The sequence below is a fragment of the Synchiropus splendidus genome, chromosome 5 (assembly GCF_027744825.2).
Source record: "Synchiropus splendidus isolate RoL2022-P1 chromosome 5, RoL_Sspl_1.0, whole genome shotgun sequence".
Taxonomy (NCBI): domain Eukaryota; kingdom Metazoa; phylum Chordata; class Actinopteri; order Syngnathiformes; family Callionymidae; genus Synchiropus; species Synchiropus splendidus.
In genome coordinates, this window is record NC_071338.1 from 9807058 (window position 1) to 9834993 (window position 27936).

Consider the following 27936-nt stretch of genomic DNA (forward strand, 5'->3'; position numbering starts at 1 on the left):
GAGAACTATGCTGGCTAGATTCGAGGGGGGCCTCTGTAGGGCCTATGCTAGACTGGCAGGTAGGGCTGCAGTGATGCACTAATCTCACAATGTGACACCATACGTGTATTCAGCTCGCAATACAATACATATCACAGTATTCAACCATCAGCATGATTTGATACGTGAGTCTGATGGTCAATGGGATGCATGTATGTAACCTTAACCGATTATTTGTTAAAAAAAATTGTTAAAAGCAATGCACAGTTTAAGAATATTTGTTTTTGGCGGTGCCGCTGGTAAAATAGTGTAATTGCAAACTGTCAAACTTCCCATTCCCCACCGCCCATCCCTCATTTATTTGTTCACAAAGAAAGAAATATTTAATGACAGCTGGCAGTATAAACAACACTGTCAAGCTTATGTTTGAACTCTAGAAACATCTATCATTCAACTTCAGGAATCACAGTCCATCATTCAGCTAGTGAGGAGATCCAGCAAGAGGCTAATGCAGCTGACAGACCGACTGATTCAGATAATAAAACCTCATTCTGACTGCATGAACGATTGCCTAGGATGTTGGTATGTCGACGGTGGTCACGTCTCTCAGCAGCTCCCCACAGGTCTGCAGTGGAGTCACCTGTAGACACCGTTCTGATAGAGCATCTTACACTTGTCCAAACCAGAGAGTGCATCAACTCTGATTCAGAACTGGAACATTTTATTCTTTATTAAAAGAATAAAATGACGAGCTGACACTGGCACATTTGTTAGCATCTCAAAAATATGTTCCCCACATTTGATAACGCACCAAAGACCTGTGGTGAACAGTCTGGTACAAACACTGTCATTTCTGCATCTGAGTTCTTTGTCTTTGGTTCTCTTGCGCTGTCAGATTCGTGCTTCTTCGCTGTGAACTCTTCTGCCATGAGGATAATGAATGATCACTGCTGACTTAGCTCGGCATAGGTGCTGTAAAAGTATGTGGTAGTCAGGAGGGCGGGCTGTGTTGTCTAGAGATACAGAGAGATAGAGACACAGACTTGGTGATGTCTGTTCAATATGAAAATATATTTATTGATAAATCTTACCCCTCTGCTGCTTTAAGAAAGATTCACGTGAAATAATAGATACACTATTAAATACATCCATAACTACACAAATTCACATTTGACCCACGACAGACAACAGATAATCTTACACATTCAAATGCTTCATTCTTTTTTAAAAAATTGCCCTTAGCTCACGAACTGTTTGATGTGTTGTGTAAAATCTTACACAATACAAGCATACAAAAGTGCACGTATCCACTATGGTTAGTGTATGGATCACGTGCAGCCCAGTTTCAGGCTGGGAATTATTTATTTATTTGTACTTGTTCCGTTAGTTACTATACAATATAGATTCCAAATTATGTGTGGCCACCCACAAACACAGGCAGCAGCTTACTCCCCTCTAATGTCATGCTTGTTTAACCTCATGTGTCCTACTCTCATATTCTCTTGCCACTACAAAAGAATGTGCCAAGCAGGGCACTTTCACCTCTCAGCTGGCTGTTGCGGCTTAACCAGAGATTAGTGTGTGTGTTTGAGAGAGTGTGTGTGTGTGTGTTCACAGTGAGAGACACCCGTGTTTGTCAGACATGTGGTTCCACAGCAACATCAGGGCCCTAAATTACTGGCATGCTTTGGTGAGAAGTAGAGTTTCTTTAATCTACAGTATCCGGTCTATCTGCCAGTTCATCAAAGCCAGTTTCATGTGGGTATATGCAACCACTGCTCATGTTTGCGTTGCATTAAATCTCTTGTTTTTTGTGGTCACAGAAGGGTGTCAAAAAGGCATGTGGAGTGTTGAATAGGGGTTGAATAGTGCAAGTGTGTGTGTTGCTAGCTGTGGATTTTTCACATCCACGCGTGGGAAAAGTGCCTTTCTGCAGGCGGTTCCTCTCCATGGCCTGAGCCAAGGTTGTTAAACTCGAGGGTATGACCAGCTATGACGCTATGCAGAGAATATTGACCCACCACTGTCAGGCTGCTATCGAAAAACTTGATGCAACACCATTCAAATATATATGTGTTAATGAAATTCCAGGAGAGCATAATGGCCTCTCATTTCTGAATCAGAGCAGCCATGCTTTAGATTAGATTAGATAATCATACTTAAAGAAATTGATTCACTTGGTACTTTTGCTGTGTTTGTTCTGCTTACTTTGCTGGCGTGCGTTGCCCCAGGCATTTCAAACCCACAATGTGTGAGTGTGTATTTGAGAAGTGGGCTGTCAGTGTGTGGTCTGCCTTGGAGAGGCGCACCTGGTCCAATCCAGCCCAGCCAATATGGATTTCTCACTGAGACAGGGAAATAGCCCAGAGGTGATTGTTGGACGGACAAACTGTCAGTGCTCCACAGTCAATTCAAAAACATTCGCTGCTCTACGAAGGCAGATTTTGGTGCCATCTGTTGGTGTTTGGTTCTTAATACAGTACATGGCTGCTGTAATCAAATGGATTTTTATTCCCTCAATATTGGCGTTTCATCTGGACAAACTACTTTGTTTTGGACCGTCTAAATGACCTAAGATTTCTTATAAAATGGTAGTATTTATAAGCAGTTCAAAGGATTTTGATCGTGTTCCAGTAGCTGCCTAGAAACATTTTAGCCTGCATATAACCGGTTTGGCTTTCATTTGACATTTTGGAATATATGTCATATATAATCAGGAAACAATACAACTGTCTTGTGGGTTAAGCATTTCACATCCGGTGTGAAACACATACTCTTGTGTGATTCATTAATGTTGATTTAGATTTCACTACTGATTTCATTGATGTCATTAGATGACACATTCTCATGTGTTTGGCAGCAATTAATAATAACAAACACTGACCTGAACCGATTGATATGAAATTTTACACCCAGAGTGTATTCAATTTAAACCTGGACTGCTTTCACGCACCAGTATGTGCCACCAGAGGGGGCTAGACCTCTCGAAATGAAAACGTCATGCTCGTGCAAAGGACAATTATAAATGAAAAACAAACTAAAATAGTATTCCCCTGACAGGTCCTAGTGAGCTGCGATTCTGGTAGTTTATATTGTCATAATTTTAATTTTTCTAAAACAAGAAACGCTACAAAAGACAAGTGTTTCATTAAATATTCCCAAGTCCTGCTCCAGAGGCCATTGTTATTCTCAGAATATTGATCAAAGCAAAGCAGGATGAAAGGATGCCAGACAATTGCATAAATTTTACAAATCGTGTTCATGTTTTTTTCGGTGACACATGCATTCATTTTGGCTGTTGGTCTTCATGACACACTCCATAATCAGATATAAGCCTGTATCTATATTACGGGACTGATGACATTTATCTGCTTGATTTTGCTAGAGGTTTAAACTGCCCTAAAACATCAAACTTTAAGAACACAACTGTTTGTCTGTCAAATATTCTAACCACACAGACTAATGTGTTGTAAAGACGGAACGTGACAGAAACATGACAAATGCAATTCTCCAATTATATAGGATACAACACAGGAAGGTTAAATGTGTCTAAAAGTTAAGACTTTTGGGTCATTGTTTCTCATGAGAATGTTGGCTTCAGTCGTAAAGTTGAATTTACATCAATTTGCTTTCAGTTTCAAAAGTGTTAAAACCTATAGCAAGGTAGAGGTCATACCTACAGTATAGGAGTTATTTCCCTTTGCCTTGTCTCATGTCAAGTCTCCGTCCTGTTGCACTGTGTGCACAATTGCAATCGCTCAGACTTGCAACAGTGTGATTTGGATAGATCCATGCTGAAGAATGAATGAAAATCAAGTGCTTTACAAAAGCAAAATGCTTTACAGCAGTTTTGCACAACTCCGTTGCTGCGATGTGTGACTATGAAAATCATTATGTGGCAGGTTTGCTGCTCCTGGGTCCTATCTTATAAACAAAACACAGTGGATTTATTTGAGTTGGGTCTGACAAGTTTACAGATTCTACAGGCTCCTTGAGGGAAATCGATAGAAGCCCTGTGTTCTTGTCTCCCATGCTTTTGTGTGTTTACAGTGTGCACCATGATAGTATCTCGAGTCGTTGTGGGTCAGATGTCCCACACCTAATATGGGGGTACCTTCACTCCGAGGCACAGATCGAATATCTGTCACTTTCTTTCCTCCTTCATAGAGTTTGCTCTCTTCCTCCCTGTTTATCTTCCTCGCTTGCCTGTTGCTTGTGTTACTGATGTCAAGATCTCTATCTCACTAACATTATTTTCCTCCCTCTCTCTCCTTCTTTCTCTCTCTCTAGAGCCTCATTTCTTTCTACTCTGTTTTATACTTTACCTGGGTAACGTTGGAGCGTTGTATTTTTTCATTTTCCCTTTTATCTCATCTTTGCTTGTGAAGTGGTGAGTAGGTAAAACTTAAGCTTCGGTTTCATCTTTTTAAAGTAGTGCTAAAATCAGACTTGTAATTATTTTGTTTTACGTTAATTATTTTGTTTGTTAATGTAGAGGACGTTAAAAGGGAGCCAGTATATGCTTGGTGGCGTTTTCTTTTGTTGCGACAATAATCCCAGAGGACTCGGCTAGTGGATCTGACTAGATCTTTTAAAAGGACTTCCTACATGCAAGAGTGTGTCAGTGAGAGCATAACTGATGAGACTAAACTCTATTCTCCCAACTCTTGCAATGATATGACATCATGAGAACAGAAAGGGGGATGTGTGAAGGGGTGACGTGTTGTGAAGGAGATGGGTCCCGGTGGGTGCTTATGTTGATGAGTTCTAGGTTGTTTAGCCCTCAGTATATGACCCCTTTTTGTCCTCTCTAAGTGATCCTCTGCAGATTGTGTCTGTTAATTTTTTTTTTGCCCGGCTCTTCCCATTTGTTATGAACCAAATGTACCTTAATGCGCGTAACATCATACAGAAAGAATTTTTTTGGCTTGATAAAATGAGATGGCGAAGGGTGAGTGAAACATGGGTGCAATGTCTCACGAGTCATTCCTACTCTGCAGACAATATATTCTCTACTGTTGATGACGGAGATTGATAATGGAGATTAAATGCACGGTAAAGTCGATCTAGCAATCTGGATTGACTTAGTCTGTTTAGAACTTGAAGGGAGAGCTGTCCAAAGCACTGGGCCCTGAGACAGCATGATCATCAGCCAATAGACTATGTTTGGATCAAACTAAAAACTGATTATTTGGAGAATGTCAGCACAAACAGGGATATGTTGTTGGAGAAGATCAGAAAATCATAGACATGCACAAAGCATATTTGTTCACAGGAGTAACCGTAACATTCTTGAACTACATTTTAATCACCTTGTTTGGCAGGCAGCAGAAGCAAATACCGGCCAAAAGGAGAAACAGCAAGCATACAGCTGCTTGTCTAACAAATATATTGGACAAGCTCCACCAAAGTAAATCGTTCATCGATGAAGTTACTTCCTTCATTTACCTAAGAAAGGGTGTGTTTGCATTTTGTCTGCACCGGTCCATTTTGAATGTTGAGAAACTTTCAATGTAGTATTGTTTCTTCTCCTGTTAAAACATTTTTTCTGCCCTTTAAATTTCAGATTGTATTTAATAATGCTCGATAGTTATTTACTGTTGCTCCAGCACCGCTGGAGGAAATACAGTACATCATACTCACCAAGTTTTCTTGACCCCCACTTGATCTGCTTAAATCTCCTTAAGACTTGGAGTTTAAGGTCATACTGAATGTGATCTTGTGTATGGCAATACAATTTCTCATGAAGTTCTGCAGTGTATTTTCTGCCTGTCTGGATAAGAAATGCCTTTTTATGTGCTCTAAGCCATTTTTTCCAGCATTGTTACAATGTTGCTGCGTGTCCTTCAAGACTGAAAAATTGAAAAAATGTCTGACCAGCAGCCGAGCTCCCTCGACTTTGAAGCTGCGTTAACATTCTTTCACATGCAGGTGTCATTTAAAAATGCCACATAGCGGTTTTCAAAGTAAAAATACAACGTGGAAATACTTTTTATGTTTTCGTCATGGATTTGTGGATGTTTTTTTTTTTTTATTGTTTTCTTGGCAGCATTTACAATGGGACTCAATGAAGAGATCTAGAGTGGTTATGCAAATCATCAGAATGGAGGCCATCAACTCTGTCCTCTAAGGGCTGGGGTGGTGCAGATTTTAGTTGCGACCAGCACACATGGGTCACCATTCAGGTGTCTGGAGACTGTCGTCAGTAGATTGCCTAAACAAGCAGCAACAGAGTGACAAACACCTGGCCTTTCTAGGTGGTGAAAACAAAAGTGTACATGAATGTAGGTTACCATGCTTGTAATGTGACATGGTGTCTTCAACAACGTGATGTCTTATAAGCTGTTCTCTAACATTTAAAAAAAACATTTTACTGATCATTAAAGGTTTTGTTACATTCCATTGCTTTATTTTTTATTTTTTCAAATTCATATCTTATTAGGTACTGCTCAGTATTTCTAAAACATGGCAGTTGGACTAGTGCGTTTTCAAGAGCACAACAAAATCCTGACAGATAATTTTTCAGCCAGTCTGATTTTATTTGCATTTGGTTTGATTTACTATTAAACATATGGTTTAAACATGATAGACAAGAGTTGATCTTCATTTCTGGTAAGAAATCTGGTTGGTTTACTGAGTTGTATTGCAACTTTTCAGATGGTAGACTTTCATAAACATGACAGAGGGGAAAAAAAGCTCTGCGATGATCATCAGCACAACTGAGGATTTTGAGGCTTGTTGCTGCACACGGAACGCTATTTTACTTATTTAGTCTTTTTGTAGGTGTTTATATAAAACTATATCCATTTATACATACTTATCTCAAGAAATACTCATAGTACAATATAGTGTTTATATTCAGGTATTGTATGTCAGTCGAACCGAATGGACCTTCGTCCCCTGTCGCGTTCTGTTTTGCGAAAACTACTTTCTTCTTCTTGGACTACAAGTTGAGCAGATGTTTTGTTGTAGACCTTTTCTAGCTTTTACAGTGTTGATTTTACAGTGATCTACATGTGTGGGGTAAAGTTTAGGATGCATGTCCCCTCAATGACCTCAGTTCTGTATGGACCAGAATATCAGGGGTTAACCTAACCTTTAACCCACTCTTTCAACACTGACCTCCTGGTCAGTCTGGGGTCACCTCGGCCTCCATGATGACTCTAAAAGGAGTTAAGATATAGTCTTTCTGTTGCTCTGCTGTCTACTTCACAAGAGAGTGGCTGTCTGGGCTTTTAAAGGAACTGGTGCTAAGATTTGCTTGGCTTCACGTCAGTGCTTTCACGTGCAAGCTGAATTTAACGTTAATTGGTTTGAGTGTTGAGCAGGTGTGGTTGAAACGTTTGTCGGAGATAATCTATTATTTACAGTGTAAGTAAGTGTATGTCAAAGAAGTTCGGAGAGTACATGAAAGTAAAGAGGTCAGAATGTGTGTGTGGTAGTATCTCTCAGGTTTCATCCCCTCTCGGCTCTGGCATGCTTGTGCATATTTTCTGAGGTATGGAATACATAGTGGCACGAGCATGAGCATGAGTCAGACGCCTACGTTGAAGCATGTGTATACAGTATGGCTGTTGTGGTGCCTGTGCATTCCAGCTCAAAGTTCAGTGGATCGCTGAGGTGCCCCACAATAATCCTTTCTCGGAATGGAAGTTGCAGGGCAGAAAAATTACCCAACAGGCTCTCAATGGGAGCTGATGGCATAGCACTCAGCATGGGTGTGATGTGTAGACTGTCAGTCTTTATGAATGTTGTTTTGTGTATTGGGGCATCTTTGAAAATTGTTCATTCTTTCTGGAGCACTCTGTTAACAACCAATCCAATTTCTTAAATGGTATTTCCCCCCCTTGTTTATTTAGTGATTTTTGTCCTGTGAAGAACTTTGTTGGATGCAAATTCTTTCTAATGGTGTTTAAAACGTTCAACAGGAAATATGGGAAACCAATAGCATTGAGCATACCTGTGGGTCGTTTGTCCATTGTCCAAGATGTGAGTTCATAGTTATAATTTAGTGATCTAAAAGTATTTTGGGCCACGTAAAATTGAGTTTTGTAGATGTGATCAAGGAATATCAACCAAATTTTAAGTGATTCCATCTGAACTTTGCTGGACTTGTATGTTTTTTAAAACAATTTAGGTGTTGGTGTTTTTTTTACAGAAGGTTTGTAGTGTGTTTGTTTATGTGTGAAGACAGCTGCTGGATCCAAAATAGCATCACATTCTCTGTCGGTTCCTTTGTAGTGAGGAACTTGTCTTCCATGTGAACACATCCAATTTATTTGAGTTAACTCCTTCTGTGAACTTGATATATTTGGAACGTTTTCTGGGTCAACTATACAAAACGCCTTGTTGGTGCCAGCGATAAAAATCATTGTTGTTCTAAATTGGTTGATCACGTATTATATAGTTACTCCCTAGGTTCTTGATTGCATAAAGTGAGGTAACTGTTGTGTTGAATGAGTTACAGACATTTGTACAGGATTCTTTGGTGCTTACTTTAAAATTCAAGTTGGTATGTCAGCCCTACTCTTGGGACACTTCAGATCTGACAACAGCCCATCTACACCCCATGCAGGAAACCTCTCCCACTCAGACAACCACTCGGCCAAAAAACAAAAATCTCTTTGATGATATTGTTAATAACAGACCTTGATGAGGTGGTCACATGGATTGATTTTGTCTCATTCTACCCTTTGCTGCAGACTTCAGATTTCAGCCGAGATGGATTTCAGAATCAAATTTGAACAGCAACATTGGATTTCTTTCCTTCCTCATTCGCCATTGGCCATTGTGCCCACTCTGAGTGCTGCAATATGCTGCAAAAGTGGCCTTTTCTCTGAAACCTCTAGGCTGAAGCCTGTCAGCAGGTTCACTTGAGGGCAGACAAAAGTCAGTTCTTCTGGATAAGTGTTTCCTTTTATATTGTTTTGCTTCCTAGAAAAGTGTGAACTGAACTTTTTCTTTTTTTCTTGTCCTGAGCTTTTTATGCTGTTTTACAATTTCCTTTTCTTCATCTCCCCCATGTCTCTTCTGTTGTATATACATCTGTCCATCCAGTCAAGATCACCCCTGCAAGTAGAATAAACACACAGACATTTTATTTAAAGGTTTCGTAACCGTGCAAGAGGTTGAAATTGTAAATCTTCACTGTGAGGTGGAAAATCTATTGTTGCTATTGCTTTGTCGTTTATGAAAATTGCACTCGTTCTTCCTTTTTAGTCCTTTTTATGTGTTGTGTTATATAACACAATTTCCCTCTAAAAGCTTGCATTGCAGACATTACATGGCCCTTTAAAGGTTTCTGCAAGTCACTCCAATTATGTGTTTTGCAGTCATATCCAAAATATAAATGAAATAAATTAAAATGATGTGTGTGCTATATTGAAAAGGCGTCCATAAGAATTAATAAACAACAAACTTAATTTTTTCTTTTCCAACTTTCACAGGTTGCCAACTATGAACTGCTGGCACAAGAGGTCAACCTGATCCACCCTGCCAAAAAACTTCTGTTGTCCACTCTTGGTTGTGTCTGCCTCAGGAATTCTTGCTGGACCCAACCACAACCAAGTCCCCTCCTGGATCCTCCATGGCATGGTTCATCCTGTCCAAATAGGTGTGTCTGCACTTTGCTCAAACTCATACAGAGTGGGTCTCTCTCCTCTGGGTAATGCTAATTATTTGCTGTAAATAGGTGATACATTTGTGTGATAAAACCTTGGTGTGTTTTCTGTTTGACACACATTTGTTTGTTACTATTGTTTCAGGCTTTACCGTGCGTGTAGCCTACGAACAGCCGTGTGCTCTCTTCTGACTGGAGCACTGTTGGAAGCAACAGCAGCTCTTGGGGCCCGCTCCTCTTTTCCCTGCCCTGTTACTGCCCATACAAGCAGCCACGCTGTTCTGAAAGGTAGACCCTGCATTTTTTTCCAAGCATCATTTAATCTCATAAAGTGAGTCATCATTACCAGACCAGTGATCATCATATTATGTGATACAGTTGTTAGTCCAGCTGCCATTGTTGAGGCTTTTTATTTTAGGATAGACATATAGAGCACATTTAGTGTTGCGTTCTTGTCCTTCCATTTGCTGGACAGTAGAACTTGATTACGTCCGATTTTGCAGTTTGGGTGGGATTTCTATAATACATATACATACAGTATTTTGTAGTCTGGAATCCATTTAAAAACAAAAATGTATGTTAAACTTCAAGTCAATAGGTGCTGATAATGCTATATATAAGGATGAACGATGAGTGAGTTTTGTAAACCTAATTATTATTAATATAGTAATTATTATAATAATAATAATTGTAAAAGAGTGTCTCTTTCTTATTTCACCTTCATGCTGCCTGTGGTATCTTTGGACCTTTTTTCTGCAGGTGTAGTTTTGGCAGAGGTGTGCGCTCCCCTGAGTGTCTAGTTTCATTTTCTTTCAATGACTTGTTTCGATCAGATTGCAGGGGTAATCCTTACATGAAGCTTATTTTTTATGTTAGCATTGATGCGCTTCACATGCAAGAGTGAAAGCACACTCTTGCTGAGAACCTCAGGGGCAGCCCAATGAAGGGCGAGCCTCCAAATTAAATGGATCACCACGTCATGAGAAATTGTTCCGACTACCTCAGTAAAAGCCCGGACAACTGGTGCAGATCTGTTATTATTTTTCTTGAATTTGAGTTATTTGGAAAAGCACTTGTCTCAGGAGGCTGAGTAAGATGGGGCCTTGGCCATTGGCACACACCCTTGGGTTGCCCCATTTGAAGTCAGACGTTCTTGACAGCCTGTTGGGTAGGGCACATACTGTACAGTTTGTCCCTTGGTCTTTGCCATGCAGTTTTTGGCGTTAAATATAACTTTGTGTATGATTGTGTTCAAACACTGCACATGGTGGGATGCACAAAAATGGGAGTTCCCTTAAAGGGCTCCCTCCACTATTTCATCATCAGTTGACATCCACAGTGCTCCTGTTCTTGCTTTTCCCCATTGGTCCTTGTCATCTTTCCAAACTCGTCCTCCACCACTCAAATGTATGTTCACTTCTTAAGTTCACTTTCTTCACTGATCTGATTCTGAGCATTAATGCTTAATGCCGTCCCCCTGTGGTTGACTGTTCAGTCCATTCCCACGTGTGTCTTGTCCACAATTTAGTTACGAGTGTGTCACTGTTTATGTTCAGTGGTTGCTGATGTATTGAGTATTTCCTTCCAATGTTTGTGTTCAGAGATGAAAGTGAGGAGGATGCTTGACAATATGGAGTGGATGGATTTTAAGTGTTCAAGATTCAATTCAAGAGCAGGAATAAGATTGCCTCTTGTTTGTCTGTGCCTTTCTCAGCTCTCTGGGACAGGGACTAGAAAAAAATAGAAATAATGGTGACATTCACGCGGAAATAAGTATTTCTATGAAAGCTTGCATTAAAACAATTGTTTGAAACCACAAAATTGCTTCCCGAACCTTGAGACAACTTGTGTTATCTTAAAATCCTGTTTTTACCTGACTAATTGGTTTAAATTAACGTTCTCCAAAAGCCCTGAAATCATCTCGTTTTGTGAATCGCTAAAGTAGTGGACTCTTTCTGCATTTCTTCCATAATGGGGCAGCTTAATAGTGAATTTATCTTTGTTAATCTGACTTCCCCTCTTGCTGTAACTTATGCGACAACACATGACTTCACCATCCAGTCAGTCTGGCTGCCGGTCAGTTTCTCAGCTGGTCACTCCATGTTCAGCTTCTCTGCAATGATGTTACGTATGACTCAAAGGTAACCAGAGCCTGACATTAATTTCCACTGGCAGGCAGCCAGCGGTCAGGCTGTCTCTGCTTAGATCACAGATCCACATACTGTACATGCACACACACACACACACAACGCACTCATTCACATCCACTCCAAAACACACATTTGACAATGTGATGCCTGTTTTAGCATAAACCATAATTGACTGATGCTAAATGTTTTTTTTTCATACATACAATGCATAACTTTGAGGTGACTTACGGCCTGTTCTAATGCGCAAGATACAGGAAAGTGATGAAAGCCAGATGTGCTCCCACACAGAATTCTGGCTGAGCGTTTTTTTTTTTTTTTTGTATTTGTCATGTGCAGGAACGCACACATAAAATTGTCCAACTTGAGGGTTGAAGTGTGAAACAAACATTAAAAAAATTGGAATTCAGGCAGTTTCCTCATCAACCTCTCTGATTCATCTGAGAAGCATTTGTGTTTTGAAGCATCTGTGTGAGGGAGTTTTGCATGTTAGGCTTAGTAGATAGACAATATATATAAACCTCTTTAAAGGCACTGGAAGTCCTAACAGCTAATTTGAATCCATATGGTGATTTTTTTTTCTTACAGTGTTTTATTGGCCACATTTCTTTTATCTATATATCTATATAATTCGATACCCTTTTTATGTAGTATAAATACAAACTGATACCATTGAGCTCATTTGAATTTCAGGTGGCAGCGATAAGCCAAGACGTGCAGGCACAGTGAAGCCTTTGAAGTAGCATTCACAAATCTACATTTTGCCTTCATTACTTTCTTATACCTCTTCAGCGCTCGTGATTTTGACTTTTGATTTAATAATAACGTTAGATCATTACGTCACATTATTTGTCTGACGCTTTCATCCGAAATGACTGACAACAGATCAGCCCAGAGCACCAAGGACTTTGCCCAAAGATCCACACTGCTTACCTCACCAGGATCTGAACCAGCACAATCCAGAAGCCCTGTTCTTAAGCCCATTTCCTTAATATTACAATTTACTGTTCTGCTGAAGGGGAAGCAGGCTGCTTCAATCCTTCCAGTTTTTTTTTTTTCTTCCGTCTAACATTTCTTTCCTCCTTTCATTCATCATTGTACATTGTGTTGAACTCTGCTGCAGGAGACCCATTGACAACAGATGTGGTGGGTAATCCTATTGAAGGGAAGTCTCAAGGTTTACACATTGTTTTTGAAGCTGTGTAATTGCTAAAAATAGGTGTGTGAAAATTCATGTTAATTTTATGTCTGCAGAAATAATATTTTAAAGACAGTTGATCATCCATAACACAGTGCATGTCCAATTACCCATCAGAGTATATATATTGCAAATGCCCATAGTGCACGATAGATTCATTACTGGGTCTGACAAACCTGCTGTTATGTGTGGTATACAATAATGCGTAATGCGTAAGTACGAATCAAATACCCGTCTCATTCTGTCCCGATGCACCCAAACACTGCACCACGCTTCGTCTCTGTGAAAGTTGCTGTTTCTAGTTGGTGTTTCTAGTAAGAAACATTTCACCTACATGATGAAGGTTAAATATAACTGTTAAATTATTATTTATATGCTACACATTGTTTTATTGTAGTTCATTGTTCAATAATCGTTTGAATAATCGTGATTATTACGTGAATCAAAATAATCACGATTATCATTTTTGCCAAAATTGTCCAGCCTTAGGTTGAAGTTGAAAAGTCTGTTTTTTAGATGCTCGCTAAATATTGCAAGCTGGTATTGCACCCAAACCAATGATTTGCCTCAGCTCTTGAGATCATGAGTTCTGCTCACTAGTTCTGTGTCCTGTCAGACGAAATAAGAACAAACTGAATTGGTGAAATATTTTATTCCAAGTACAAATCCAGCATTTTGTATATTTATTTTGGAAAATAGTCTTTTTTTTTTCCAAAACCCAGTGGAAGCCGCTTGAAGATAGTCAACTTATTCTGTTATTATGATGCAGATCTTTCGAGCACCTCTTTGCTCTTTCTCCATATCACCTGAAGACACTATTGATTTGTATGCATGTGATCATTTAAATACCAAATTGAACACTTCTAAACAACCACGTGGGTCAGGGGGATTGAGCGGTCTGCAAGAGCAGAATACATAATTGTCCCCTTTAGTGCTTTGATCTTGTACCACACATACACGCCAGGAAAACAAACGCTCAGTTTACCTTTTATTAAGAAGTCCTATTGTAGGTTTTCTGAATTAAAATAGCTTTAGAGATGAAGACAACTTTTCTAGCAAAAGTCAAATGAGCTGAGAAGTGTGTTGAGAAAATGCTGCTGTAGTGGAGAACGTACACATTCACGAGCAAAAGATGTTAATAATTTCTATCTACAGGTGAAGGGTGGTTGTTATACACGTTATTTAGCATTCTTGATTGTGGTTTCAGTTGGAGATGTAATGCCAGGAATTGTAGGTATTTTTTCTGTCAAATGGATAAAAAATCTATTAAAGATTTTCCACCATCTCTCTCCCATCTATCTATGCCAGTGGCGAATATGCGTGTCAATGTTATGCTGTGGTTTTCACTCTTGCACATGTGTGTGAACTGTGGTCAGTAACGTAGAAGTGGGCGGCACAGACACTGAAACAGAGTGGCTGCAATTGTAATCTAGAGAAAGGACATGCTGCTTGCTCTGATGAGACTAACTGGAAGACTAAATTGAAACAAAGCTGGCCAACTGTGGGCAGTGCTCTAGTTGGACTACATTAGCATTGGCGTGTCAAAGTGAGAGGGGAGGAGGGAAGAGGGAGAGAGAGAGAGAGAGAGAGAGAGCAGCTGCAAGGGAGACGGGACTGGTGGCTGAAATGTGGACAAGTATACCTTGCTCACCTCGACACTGAGTGGTCAGTGTGGGAGGCAGTAGCCAGCTGGGACTAGCAATCATGAAGCTCTCCAACAGAATGGACTTCAGGCTGATCAGTGAGTAGAACCCATGTGAGTTACAGTGTCTTCAGCTCATGTGTTTGTTTGTAAGTGTGGTGGTCTGGTGCTCTGTGTAAATGAGATTGAGAATGAATTCCAAATCAGGAAGGATGTTTAAAGTTGACAGCCGTTTTCTGGAAGACTTGCTGGTTTGATTAGCTGCTGTGGTGAGATAAAAAACACAGCGCACACACAGTTTCATATTACAGCTGTCTTGCATCTGAAAAAGAGAACCGTTTTTACCTTATCTTAAGAATGTTTTGACCAATTGCTCTGAAGCATAGACACCCTCCCCTCAATTTGTCCGGAAATGTGATCTTTTATATTACTGGACTAACCACAGTTTGCCGTACCGTATCTTTGCCATTCGGTTGAACTGTGCAATATAAAAATGAATATAAAAAAAATGTATTTTTTCCTGTTTATATGAATGAAAACGTATACTGAAAAAAACTAATTAATGCTTTCTTTTACCAATTGTTTTTTCCCAGTTGTCCTTTATGACCAAGCTTCTACCATTATTCATTAATGTTGGGATTTGAGACACATTTATGAGCTGATTGCATTTTCTGGAATATCTACTTTTCTGCTGTTGGCAGCAGCTTCACGTGAAGAAGTGCTGTGCAGTGTAACCCCCTCATACCAGAAGGTTGACAGAATGGCAGTCAGTCACTAGTTCACCTCACAGTCGTCACCCTAAAATTCTAAACATTGCAGTAACATTGTTTAGAGCATACGTGGGCCATATACAGCTCATTGATTGTATATATTTTCAATACCTTTTCATACATGAATTATATTATATTCCTTTGACAAGTAATGCCCTTCGTAGAGCTTTTTGTGAAAGTGCCTCTCAAAATAGATTTTGAAATGTTTATTTTGTAATAATGCTTCTTGTTTTTCTCTTTCTCTTAAATCGATAATCCTCACATATTCATAGCTTTACAATGACAACCGTTTTGTATTATCATACAACCCATTTCATAATGTATGATTTCACTTTTTGAAATGCAGCGTTTTTTTATTTCCTTTTAAAAATATTTTTATACGACACATTTACTTTCTCTTATGTTATTAACATTTTTTCTCTGAATTGCTCACCCCTGGTTAAGAGTATTCTTATTCCAAGTTATTTCACACTTAAATATTGCTTACCTGCTGCAGTTGTGCAGTATTTTATGGCTTTGTATGAAAAATAGTGGGTAGATGTGGTTTCCTGAGTTGTGGTTTCTCTGTTCTTCTTGTAAGTGATTTTCCCCCCTTATCTTTAACTGTAGCTGGGTCTCCATCCCCCTGTTCTCATGCTGGATGGTCACAAGAACGTGTGAATACATTTATGAGTCTACATGGATCCGTGTGTGTGTGGTCGAGAGTCTGCATATCTGATAGAACCTCCCTGTGATAACACAGTTAAATCAGTGGTCAGACAGATCAATGTTTATTGCTTCAAGTGCTTCTCTGTTTGTCTGCTTCTGTGACTTATGAGGTCAAATATTATATGTTTTAAAGTGTTTATGTTAGCGCCTGTGCATGAGTGAGCTGCATCTGGATTCAAGTGCGTATTGGTGTCGTCTGTGCTTTGATGTAAATTCCTGCCGGACATTGACAAAATGATGTCGCAAAATCTGTTTTGCTGGTTCTGCGTGAAGTTTTTTTTTATGGCTTAGTGAAAAACTAGTGTTGTGGCGTTTATAGTGGAATTCGGCTGATGTTCGTTTTTAATGCACTAAATGTTCGCGCCCCTCATACCTGTACGAACTCTTAACCCACTGTCCCTCCGTGGTCCCTCAGGTCAGCTCACTAGCTGCTCCTAAATGTACCAAAAACTAAAGGAGAGACAGGAGGAGAAAAGGCATTGTCAGTTAGTGGCCCTTAGCTATTGAATGCCCTCTGTCCTCATTCAAGACAGGCACCATCACTGTCCATTTTTAAAACACACTTTTACTCTTTGATTTTTATCCTACCACACAGCTGATCTTATTTGGAATTTTACCTTATCGTACCTTACTTTTTATGCTTCTACAGTATACATTTTGTCTTTTTGTATGTAATGTAGTCTATGTGTCAAAGCCACATGCTGACTGTGTCTGAAAGTGTGTAGCCATACTATTTGCACATTTCAGCTTAAAATTATTTGCTTATTTTCACTTCAAAATGACAGAGGTGTGATCAGCATCACCCACCTAGATGAGCGGTAGCTAAATTACTTGTGTAATTCTATATTTTTGGAGATAATAAATGATAACAATTACATAATTAAGGGTGGTAAATGTTTTACTTATGTATTTAAAATGTTTGAGCACATAATCTAAAATCTTGTATTTTCAAAACATGATTTTGTTGTTGTGTTCTGCTCTATGTATAGAATCAAAGGTTATTGGTTGATTTTTGAGATTCCTGACTGAGGCTGCTTGTGTTGCACCTGTTAAAGTGCCCCACATACTGTAGATGGGAAGTTGTCAACAGCTTGGCGCGTGCACAACAACAGCGCACACATGGATGATTATCATCACCTGGCCAAGAGAGAAGGATTTCACTTTGTCTGCTTCGATGCACGTGTTGCTGCAACATCAAACCCTTTTACTGACTTTTCCCCTCTACTGGACTTGAATGGCAAAGTTGCTGTGACTCATGTCAGGCTGAAAGTGTCTTTCATTTCATCTTCACTGAGTTTAGCATCTGGTGAGGGCTTTGAATTGTGTTTTTCCTCCCTCATTAAATCGTATCCTAATGGCCAATGAAATGTCATGAAGAATGTGGAGTTGATTCATCGACCCGTGAGGCGATTCAAGATTACATTTAGATGGTCGCAGGTGGATTTTTAATCCTACCATGTATCAGACAGTCACTCACCGAAAATCATTTCAGTCAACCCGACAGTTTATTATCCCCCCCAACAGGGGCTCATAATGCACTGCTGAGCATTGGTAGTTCCGTTACTTCGTCACGCTGGAAAAATCCTGTTTGAGCTTTAAAAGGATGTCCAGCCTATCTGACACTGCATTAATAAAAGCTCTGTTACATGCATAAAAACACTCAAGTTGTCCTTTTTTTTTTAAGTCAAACATCTCGGTGGGAAAATAAGGTAGTATTTCAGTTTGATCAGCTCAGGCTGCCCATACAGCATTTGAGATTCAAAAGAGTGATTTATGCTGCATCTTTTTTCAACATTCCTGATGATGGTGTTGAAGATTTAAATCTCCATTGACACTCTAACTTGGTAGAGAGTTAAAGTTGCTAGTAAATTCATTAATCGTTTGATATCTATCGCTAGGTCATGAATTACAGCAGTCTGCCTGTAACTTTTGAATTGTTTCATTGTATTTTATTCCATGTCGGGAAAAACCAACTCATGTTTTGATTGTAGAACAAAAACATCAGTCTCTTCCTGCGGCCTGCTGTGTTTGACAGTTAAAGTATTGAGAGGATTACATTGTCCTTGTTGATGGATCACAAACACTTGCTGTAGTACGATCTACAAAATTTCCACTTACTCCACTCACTCGCATCATCTTTTATTAAATCTCTCATCCCTCATTATCTTGGTTTGGCATTCTCTCCACCTAATCATGCAGTCAGTGAACAGAACTGCAAGATCCCCCAACCAAACTGTATAAAAAGGGAAATTTTGTTCCAGCAGCTCGGTCCTGCTGTTGCCATGGCCACCTGTTGATCATCTCAAGAGTCACCAAGGACACACTTCTAAGTGGATATTTGAAAATGTGTATGCATGTGTAATGTTCTCTTAGTATGCCTTGCTTTTGCCTGTGTGTGCGCATGTCTGTGACAGTAGACAATAACCAGGCGGGAGTCTGCCTTTTTTTCTCTTCATTCTACTTGATGAACATCCTCTTGCTTTATGGTATTGTTCTGTAAACACTGAGCGCTGTGTAAATTTTAACCCAGACAGTTGCTTTACTGGCCACATTGAATGAGAGCCAAGTCTCGAAAAACGGGGTCCACTGTTATGTCCTGAAACCAGTCCTCTGTGTTGATCCATTCAGAAGTTAGCTGATGATTATCCTGCACTATTCTGGTTTGCTGTACTTCCTTCTGGCCGCACTGCTAACAGAGACTGTCCATTAGTCCTTTTAGCTGAGATTTAAAGAGGTTTGCATTTCTGTGCACACATATGTGTGTAAACATGCAGACTAATGGACCTGAGTGAAATCCAAACACAGGAACTAGCAGGTGATCAATGATGTTTACTCCCAGAGGGTGGATTGTGCTGGTTTCCTTTCACTGATAGACGAAAGTGGAGTGCATGGTAGCAATTTATATTTTCTCACTTTCTCTGTAGAACGTCAGCTGGCCAACAGTATGTCCAGCAACTCTCTTCCACCCAGTGTCAGTGGGATCAGTAAGGAGCTGGCTGAGCTTCGACACCTCGTCCAGTTCCCGGAGGAGATTGCCTGCATCCTTACTGAGCAGGAGCAGCAGCTGTACCAGCGGGTAAAGGCATCGTGTTTACTGCTGACATTTTTCAGTTTGGCTGGTACCCATCAGAATTCAACGTATGCACACGGAATGTAAATATCATTATCTGTACCTATGAAGTGTCTCTCGGTCTGCCTGGCTTGATGTTATGATGTGTTCAAGTAATTTGCATACACTGACTTTGCTATGCCAGCAGAAAAAAAAAAAAGGATTTTATGAAAACCCAGTAGAAACTTTGATACAGCTGGTCTTAACTTATGAGAGCGATGAGATTTTCTTGATCCGCTGAGGGACTGCCGTGAAAAATAATGCTCTGACACAAAACGGAGATGGACTAATAATAAATAAATAAATAAATAATAATAATGAATAAATAATAATAATAATAATAATAATGATGTTCTCTAGAAATATTTTAAGAATGCAGTTTAAGCCAAAAAGGAAGTTTTGACCATACCATATCACATATGACATTTAAAAAGCTGCTTTGCCTGGGATCTGTTAGGAATATTATGTGTTTAAGCTCATGAGAATGGCTGCGGTGCACTAAATAACTGAACAGACTTTTTTAGTTCAATACTGAACATGCCATGGTCAGCTGAGTGCTAAAATAATCCTAAGAAAGTCTACAAAATAATGATATATTTTAAGGTGTGGGGGAAATAACAATCAATGACTTTTATTGTATTAACGTGTCACACAGAATAAATGTGGTCCTGTAAGAACGCAACTACCCAAGACTTGCTTTATTGAGAGATTTAGTTGCTTGAGGAAAAAGATTTTCACCCTATATTCCACACTTAATCTTTGGTGCTCTTTGCTGTTACCTACAGGTTTTTCCCTTGGACTATCTGTGCTTCCTCACTCGTGATCTAGGCAGCCCCGATTGTCAAACCAAACGCCACCCGAACCTGAAGGCCTCGCTGTCTGCGCCCACCATGCCCACACAGCCCTCACAGTGTAATGCTGTTGAGGACCTGGTGGCACGATTCAATGAGGTAAGATGAGCAAACGAAGAGAGAAGTCCAGCACATGATAATACTCTGGTCCTTTTTTTTTTTTGCGTTCACTCATTCTCTGTCGTATCTTAGCTTTTTACTTTGATGTATCAAACTATCAATTTATTAGTTATTGCCTCATACTTCAGGTCTATGCATACACTCATTTTCACAGCTTTGATATAGCATTAGGCTTTGCGATGTCACTAGGCTTCTTAGGCTTGTGAGCGGTAAGAAACACTTTGGTCCAGGCAGAAATCCAACAAAACTGTACAAAAAAGATGTTAAATTAATTAATTGAAAATAGTCTCTTCAAGTCTGAGTCCTAATATTTTTTAATATAACCCAATTGCCGGTATAATGTGTCTTCATACTTCAATTCTACTAATGAAACATGTACAAATGTGTTCATAACAGTATATGCAGTTACTTGTTTATGAGTAGTATTGCCACATTACTTTGTCCTGTTATAACTCATTGACACAACTGAGCAAGTTCTTGAGTTTTTATATGATTATTAGTTTAGAATTTAAGTTAAAAATATATAATGTCTCAATATGGAGCATTTTGCTCTTTCAACTAGTACTACTGAAAGTATTAAAAACACCTTAGATAGTGTGTTTATGCATAATAATGCAGTCCCAGCTCTTGACATCATCCGTGACAGTAAAGTATGATGTTATGAAAACAGCCGTGATCACATTTCCCTAATCTGGTTTTGCCTGTTCTGTTTACTTTGTAATTTAACCCGACTTATCAAGTCTTGGACTGAAGAACACATCGTGTGTACTTCTGGAGGAACTTGGCTCATGCTCCACCGCAGTTCCTGGACAGAACCGTGTACTGGTGAGAAAGTGGGAGGGTGACATTGACTAGAAATGATGTCATCCTTAAGTCCCATTCTTTTCACATCAGCTGCTTTTCGTTTAAGTTAACATGAGCACGAGCCATGAAGACCATTTTCTGAAACATGCATTGTAGCCATATATGGACGGAATGGAATTGTAATGACAGAAGTGATCTGGTGAGAAGACTGATGTCAGCTGGTCATCCATGAGTTTATACAATCAATACGTATGTGGTCCCACCCACCCCAACCATTTTTTAGAGTCATTTAATGTTTTTTGTTTGTTGGAGTTGTTTTCTAATCGTTGACTGCAGTCATGTCCATTCCATATATGGGAGTCAATATCTTTGAGTATAAGAGGAATCACTAGAGAATTTTAGGTTGTGAAAGTGGGACCAGCTTTTTGGGGCCCCTGCGCTGCAGCCGTCTGACTTTGACAGACTCAGTGTGTGCTTGTGCACTTAGTCCGCCATACCTCAGTGACAACCTTGGTTATGTAATCGATGAATGGAGGAGAAAGTCACCCTCACACAGCCCAGATGGAGACAGACTGGGGCATACTGACGGGAGCATCAAAGGGAGCTGAGGTTTTGTGCCCGGAGATCAGTTGGTGTGTATTACTGTCTACATCCAAGTCTTGCCAAGTATATGTCGATAATGGCTCTGAATGCTGCATGTTCACTGCATACACTTTGTATTTACTGTCTTGTCGCCTCGTTTCGATTATCTCTCATCAACCATGAGTGCTCACCATCCTGAACATTACGTTTGATGCCAACACTTTTTGGACTCTTGAGCTGTGCCGCTGTACTTTGGTGGTGGTCACAATGGTTTAGATGGTGACGGTAATCCAACCCAGCTGCTGACATAGCTATGCATTGTGTCATATAGCAGGAAGAGACTAGAAGAAGTGATTCTCGCGAGGCATGCCCATGTCGGCTCGTGGAAGGCAAGGGAGTCGCAGGTTATGAAGTAATGTTTGCCAGAAATTCCAGCAGATTACAGTTGAAGAACATGTTTGAGTCTTACAACTAAGCAGTACTTTGATTCTGTGAATCAGGAAGGCAACCAGTCACGGAGGAACAGAGCTGATTTGCTCTCTGTATTTCTGCAAGTCAAATGGGGGGTGCGTGCGTTCTGTGTGAATCGTCTGCTACCCATTTCATTTTCATTGCTGAACTTGATACTGGCTAATTTGGACACTGTTAATCTGCGAGGAGCTTTTGTAGTCTGCTCCAGTGATCACACAGCTGTCAGAAAATGGTCTTACACAGTAGATGCAATATTGGCAGTGGATCAGTGCGGCTATATCCTCCAGTCATTTAGTTCCTTTACTGTCTCGAGACAAGCTAGTCACACACACACACCTCAGTCATCCTTGTACTTTCGAGTCTCAAGAATTGCTTGTTGGACATCATGTATATTATGTGACAGGATCTGATTCTCTTTTTAAATAAGTAAATATTTTATATATTTCACCTATGTTGGAATGCCTGCCAATATGCATGGATTTGCTCTTGATGTAGATCTGATTATTACAATTTCTCCAATGTTTGTTTGGTGCTGAATAAGTACTGTATTCTAATCTTTAGCCACAATTAAATATCTCAATGATATTTCTGATGTTCGTGCTTTGTATGTGTGGTGGACTTTTTTTTTAGATCCTGTGAAGTCAGACTGTGGTGGGATTTACGAAAGGTCCTTACATAACCTAGTAACAGATCTCTGGGCCAGGGGGATGCTTTGGCCTCAACGGGGTCAGGGGAATTTTGTGTCTCTGTGTGTGCGTGCGTGCGCATTTGTGTTGCTTGGCTTCAATTAGGTTGGTAAAAGAGAGTAAGGAGCAGCCAGATTGATATCTGATAGTTTCCTGTTCAGCTTGTGTGCTTGCAGAAGACTGGACATGAAAGGAAGCTAAACCCTGATGCAAATCCCATTTAATTTTTTGCCTTGTTTTGTTGCTGTTTCTCAGTTGCTCGACTGAACAAGTGGAGGAAAGAGATTTGATCAGATTTTTGTGTGACAATTTATTAGTGGCCAGACCTCGCAATTGGAACTGAACGCACACATCATAAAACCAAACTTCTGAAACGTTTTTGTGATTGTTTTTATATGTATACATTTATAAATATACATTTACTGTACTTTTTTCACTGACTCCCTTCATCTGTTGACAAGAATTCATAATGGGTTTCCCTGCAGGTGAGTTCGTGGGTGACATGGCTGGTCCTGACTGCCGGATCTATGGAGGAGAAGAGAGAGGTGTTCTCCTACTTGGTGCATGTTGCCAAATGTTGCTGGAACATGGGGAACTACAATGGTGTAATGGAGTTCTTAGCTGGTCTCAGGTTTGTGGAATGCACTGACACAACGAAAGTGGATTCATATGTTTTTTGTCTTGGCGCAAACTTTTGATGTGTGTTAGGTCTCGCAAGGTACTCAAGATGTGGCAGTTTATGGAACAGTCGGATATCGAAACCATGAGAAGCCTTAAAGACGCAATGGCTCAGCATGAGTCATCATCTGAATACAAGAAGGTCGTCACCAGAGCTCTTAATATCCCAGGCTGCAAGGCAAGCTAAGAAATCATATGCATTGAATTTGCAATGTATGTAAATGAACATGTATACAATTTTCTCTGAAATGGTGACAGGTTGTGCCCTTCTGTGGAGTTTTTCTGAAGGAGCTTGGTGATGCATTGGATGGAACAGCGAGTATCATCCATCTAAAACCAACTCCTCTGCGCACAGAGGACTCCATTGAGGTAAATCCCATGAAGTCGGACATGATTTTGCAAAATCAGGTTCACCTTTTCTGTCTGTAGTTTGTGTCGGAATACAACGGCCAGCACAACTTTGTGTCACGATCCAGCTCGGATGGCCTTCACGTCCCAGAGAAAGAAGCTACTGTCAATAACATCCTCCAGATTATCAGGTAAAAAAGCCCCAATTTCATGTGCAATTTTCTCACTCACTTGGTGTTTGTCTTTCACCAGATCATGTAACCGCAGTTTGGAGGCGGAAGATCCTGATGATACGTCACTCAACCCATCCTCAACTGGACCATCACCTGCATCCAGAAACAACTCCTTAAGGGACCGCTGTCGAAATCAGTCAGTAGTTTTTAATAAAAAAATAAGACCAAGAATACTTAAATGTACATTTAAATGCACACATCAGTCACCTTTTTAGGTTGCCGCTTGTGTTAATGAAAGGCTTGCTATCAGTATTTTTAGTCAGTCTTTGCTTCTTTTCATTTATGGTATTACAACCAAAGCCTCAGTGTTTGACTACAATGATATTTCAGGAAATTCTGCCACTCACATGCTTTGCTGAACAATTAATACTTGTTTTGGTATTCAGATCTGCTCACCGTATTTTTAATTGCACTCACAATTGAAACCTTAACCAACTCAAGTTTCCTAAATCTAGTAGATATGAAAGCCGCCATGAAACAAAAAAAAATCTTGATTTATTTTGTTTTTCATATTATAAAAGTGGTAAAAAGATTTCACTGTACAATTAGCAGCCACTGATGCATAAATGCAGAAAAAACATGAGGAAGAAAAAAGACAACAAAATTAAACATCTTAAAAAACCTTTGGGTCCTTAACATATCACTATATGCTTACAGTACATTATATCCCAAGTGTTTAATTGTAACATATACATAATGTGGTGGGAAATCTAAGAGCACAGGACCTTGTCAATTGAAGGAAGCCAGTGAAACATTGTTAACAAAATAGAAAGATAGCCAAATAAACACCTGTGTCATTGAGGAAAATGATAGCGGGTAAGGTTGCTGTCAAGACAGGAAGAAGCAGAGCTCTGGTGCTTTTCAATAAACTGATGGCCGGTTGCTCATGACACAAACTGGGACTTTGAACAGAAACATACATGGTTGTTAAAAAACTAATTTCCTCACAGGAAGACTTGTCTAAAAATGGATTCTGTCTCCGGTGAGATTGGATGGTGGAGGAACACATAAAACTTGTTTACTATTAATGGCATTGTTTCTTCCTCTGGGGTTACTTACTACCGTAGTCCCTTATTTCTATTTTTTCCAGTTCGCACTCTTTTAGGACTTCACAAGAAAGCAATCGTGTCCTGTAAGTGTTTTTAGAGCTAACATGGCTGACACTGTGTTTTTTTAGATGCTTTTTTTTGGAAGTGGTTGCACTTCAGTGGCATGGAGTTTTGTGCTGTTGATTGCTGTCGCAGTTCTTATTTGGCTTTGAAACTTTGGTGTGTGCTTCATTGTTTAATTCTATTCTAGTAATTTCTAAAATATTGAGCGTCATTGAATACAAGCATAAGCTGCACTGGTCTTATACAGTAAGTCGCAGGTGCAGTGGTGCAGTCTACGCCGCAGAAAGGTCAGTGATTTCCTTAAAAATGAACAAAGATATGTAAAATCTCCTCGGAATACATCCATCGAGACTGATGAATTATGAAAACAAACTGTATTTGGGCTACCGTCAGACATGCAGCTGAGAGTGGCAGTGGAGTGCATTGAGTGCTTTAATGTCAGTAGACCAACTTTCTTTGGTTTGATGTGATGAGGCTCACCATCTTGGCGGCATGGATCTTGTTTGCTCATAAAAATCCAAATGCTGCATCATTGCTTAAGCTGCAAGGGTTCAGAGCGTGTAAAAAAAAAAAAAGTAGCGGTCAGTCTGGGAATTATGGTGTATTACACTCATCATATAAGGTGCTACCCCTCATGGTCATTTTTACCTTCTTTGTCTACAACGTCAACTAAACATAAGGCGTTTTGATCGAAGGAATTCCTTTTGGTTTAGTTTCGCCTGATCACTGTCCAGTCACAAGCTGTGCTCACTGCTGATTCAAACTAAGAGTCTTTTTGCATGTTGTTTTATCTCAAATAATCAAAAAGATGACATGGTTTCAGGTTTGCATTAAATAGAATTCTCCTCATTCTTTTCCTAAATAACAGTGTTGAGCTTTAATTGTTAGCGGTTAGTGCATGCTGGCTATAAGCTTTGTGACGTGTGTTTTGTAAGTGATGGGTTTGGTTTTTTGTTGTTCTGCTAATGAAATGAAAGAAGCTATTGTGAACCTACACATACTATTTCGCTCTGCTCTGTTGGTTTAAGTGCTTTTATTCACATCATTCTCAGTGATAGCAAGCATAGACAGTCACAAGAAAAGACTATTATGTAATCAGTCGTATTTTAATAAATAGAAAACGGGTTAATTAACATTTTTTCATCTTGTTGATCTGCAGGTTCCTGGTGGGAGACTTGTCCGACTCAGAGAACGACTTGTCTGGTGAATCAACGGTCAGGGAGTTGGAGTTTCAGGGCATTGTTGAGACGCACAAAGCTTTTAGTCATGGAACTGAACTCATTCCGTGGTAGGAAAACACTTGATGTAAATGTGTCTAGTTCTGTGAGTACAATTATTTTAAAAAATCCAGTTTAACTTTGTAAACCCATTGTTTAGGTATGTGCTGTCACTACAGCCGGATGTCCACCAGTTTCTACTACAGGGGGCCACAGTAATCCACTACGACCAGGACACTCACCTCACGGCACGCTGTTTGCTCCGCCTGCAGCCGGACAACACAACTCTCACTTGGGGTAGATATTGAATGTCACTAAGTGCTTTTATTGTTTTTAAAATAATTGCCTCCTGTTTGTTTTTGCGTATGAGTGTTGTCATGGTGTCCATTTTGCCTCATTTTGCATGACTTGTGTAGTTCACATAGTACATACTATAAGTCAGGTCTATAAGTCACCTGCAGTTATTAGCAGCTCAAAAATATTTCTACACATTTATACCTTTATTTGTTTTTATGAAAGTCTGATTATTTTGTATTTCATAGCTAGAGCTGCAATTCTACTTCAAATATCATAACTAATTCCAATTACTCATGATGTAAAGTATAGTGCAACTGCCATGTGAATTCAAAGTTTCTAAATGAAGTAACAGCCTCTGAAAAACATCTCCTGTTAATTTTGTTTGCCAAAGTTTGACGGATGTGTATAATGAAATGCCAAATGTATGAGACTTCTTAATTTCCTGTGTCCCCGCAACATTTCAAACATGGCAACTTTATTGATTTATGGCAGGCAATCCTCACAGTGGATCAGCAGAGCAGCCACAGGGTTTAGGACACGCCGTGACGGCTGGTCTGGCTGAGGGCCTATTGGATCTGGCTGTGGTGAAGGTGTGTTTACACAGGTTTTATGGGAAATCTTGTATAACTGAAGTAGAGGCTTCGTGTTAAAATTGCACGGCACCCATAAATCTTATTTAAAATTGTGATTCTCTCATTGTTTAACTATGCAGGCCGTGTTTCTGGGACACCAGGGAGTTGATGTCCATGCTGTGTGTTTGCAAAACAAATTGAGCCACATGACTGTCGAGGATAATAGTTTGACTCTCCTGTACGGCCAAACTACCACAGATAATAGGTGGGAATCTTCTTTTATTGAAAAAACAAAAAAACATCAGGGCATCAGTGTGAGTCATTGTTTTGTTTTGTCCCCTTTTCATAGACTACTACATTTTGTCGCCCCCAATCATACTGCACGGATGCTCCACAAGGGCTTAACAGAACTTGTGAGTGCGACGAGGAAACTCAAGAAGTTTCCAGACCAGAGGCTGCAGTGGCTGAGGAGGCAGTATGTCGCTTTGTATCAGGTATATTTTTGTCTCATCAACATTATAACAGCAGGGAAGCGTCAGAACACACTGCTGAAATTATGTAAAGCAATATTATTTATGTGATAAAACCAAGTATTGACATGTGGAGCTAGCATAATATTTGTGCACTGGTTTACTTTTTCTTCCAGCATACGTGTTTCCACTGGGGTCACTGATCCTTTTGAGTCTACCGAATTCCTCTGAGTCTAAAAATAACTAAAGCTGTGCCTTCTTTCAAAATTATTTGAAGCACATATCGCTCAGGAATGTCGCTCATGGAATGTTATCTTGTTTTT

The 27936-nt window shown here is 39.7% G+C and overlaps 1 protein-coding gene across 5 annotated transcripts in view; it reads left to right on the forward strand.

Annotated features, from left to right (window-relative positions):
- plce1 (phospholipase C, epsilon 1) overlaps nt 1–27936 on the forward strand; it is a 64572-nt gene that overhangs the window by 17504 nt on the left and 19132 nt on the right. For 4 of the 5 annotated variants that reach the window (XM_053864802.1, XM_053864799.1, XM_053864801.1 and 1 more), the window contains 14 exons: nt 9426–9592; nt 9744–9886; nt 18988–19139; nt 19958–20122; nt 23172–23317; nt 23395–23542; nt 23623–23733; nt 23794–23903; nt 23965–24081; nt 26217–26345; nt 26435–26571; nt 27064–27161; nt 27284–27408; nt 27493–27637. In XM_053864802.1, the coding sequence (XP_053720777.1) occupies nt 9426–9592; nt 9744–9886; nt 18988–19139; nt 19958–20122; nt 23172–23317; nt 23395–23542; nt 23623–23733; nt 23794–23903; nt 23965–24081; nt 26217–26345; nt 26435–26571; nt 27064–27161; nt 27284–27408; nt 27493–27637 (1893 nt within the window). Of the gene's footprint in view, nt 1–4900; nt 4931–9425; nt 9593–9743; nt 9887–18987; nt 19140–19957; nt 20123–23171; nt 23318–23394; nt 23543–23622; nt 23734–23793; nt 23904–23964; nt 24082–26216; nt 26346–26434; nt 26572–27063; nt 27162–27283; nt 27409–27492; nt 27638–27936 lie in introns of those variants that run through there. The other variant, XM_053864803.1, reaches the window with a different exon arrangement.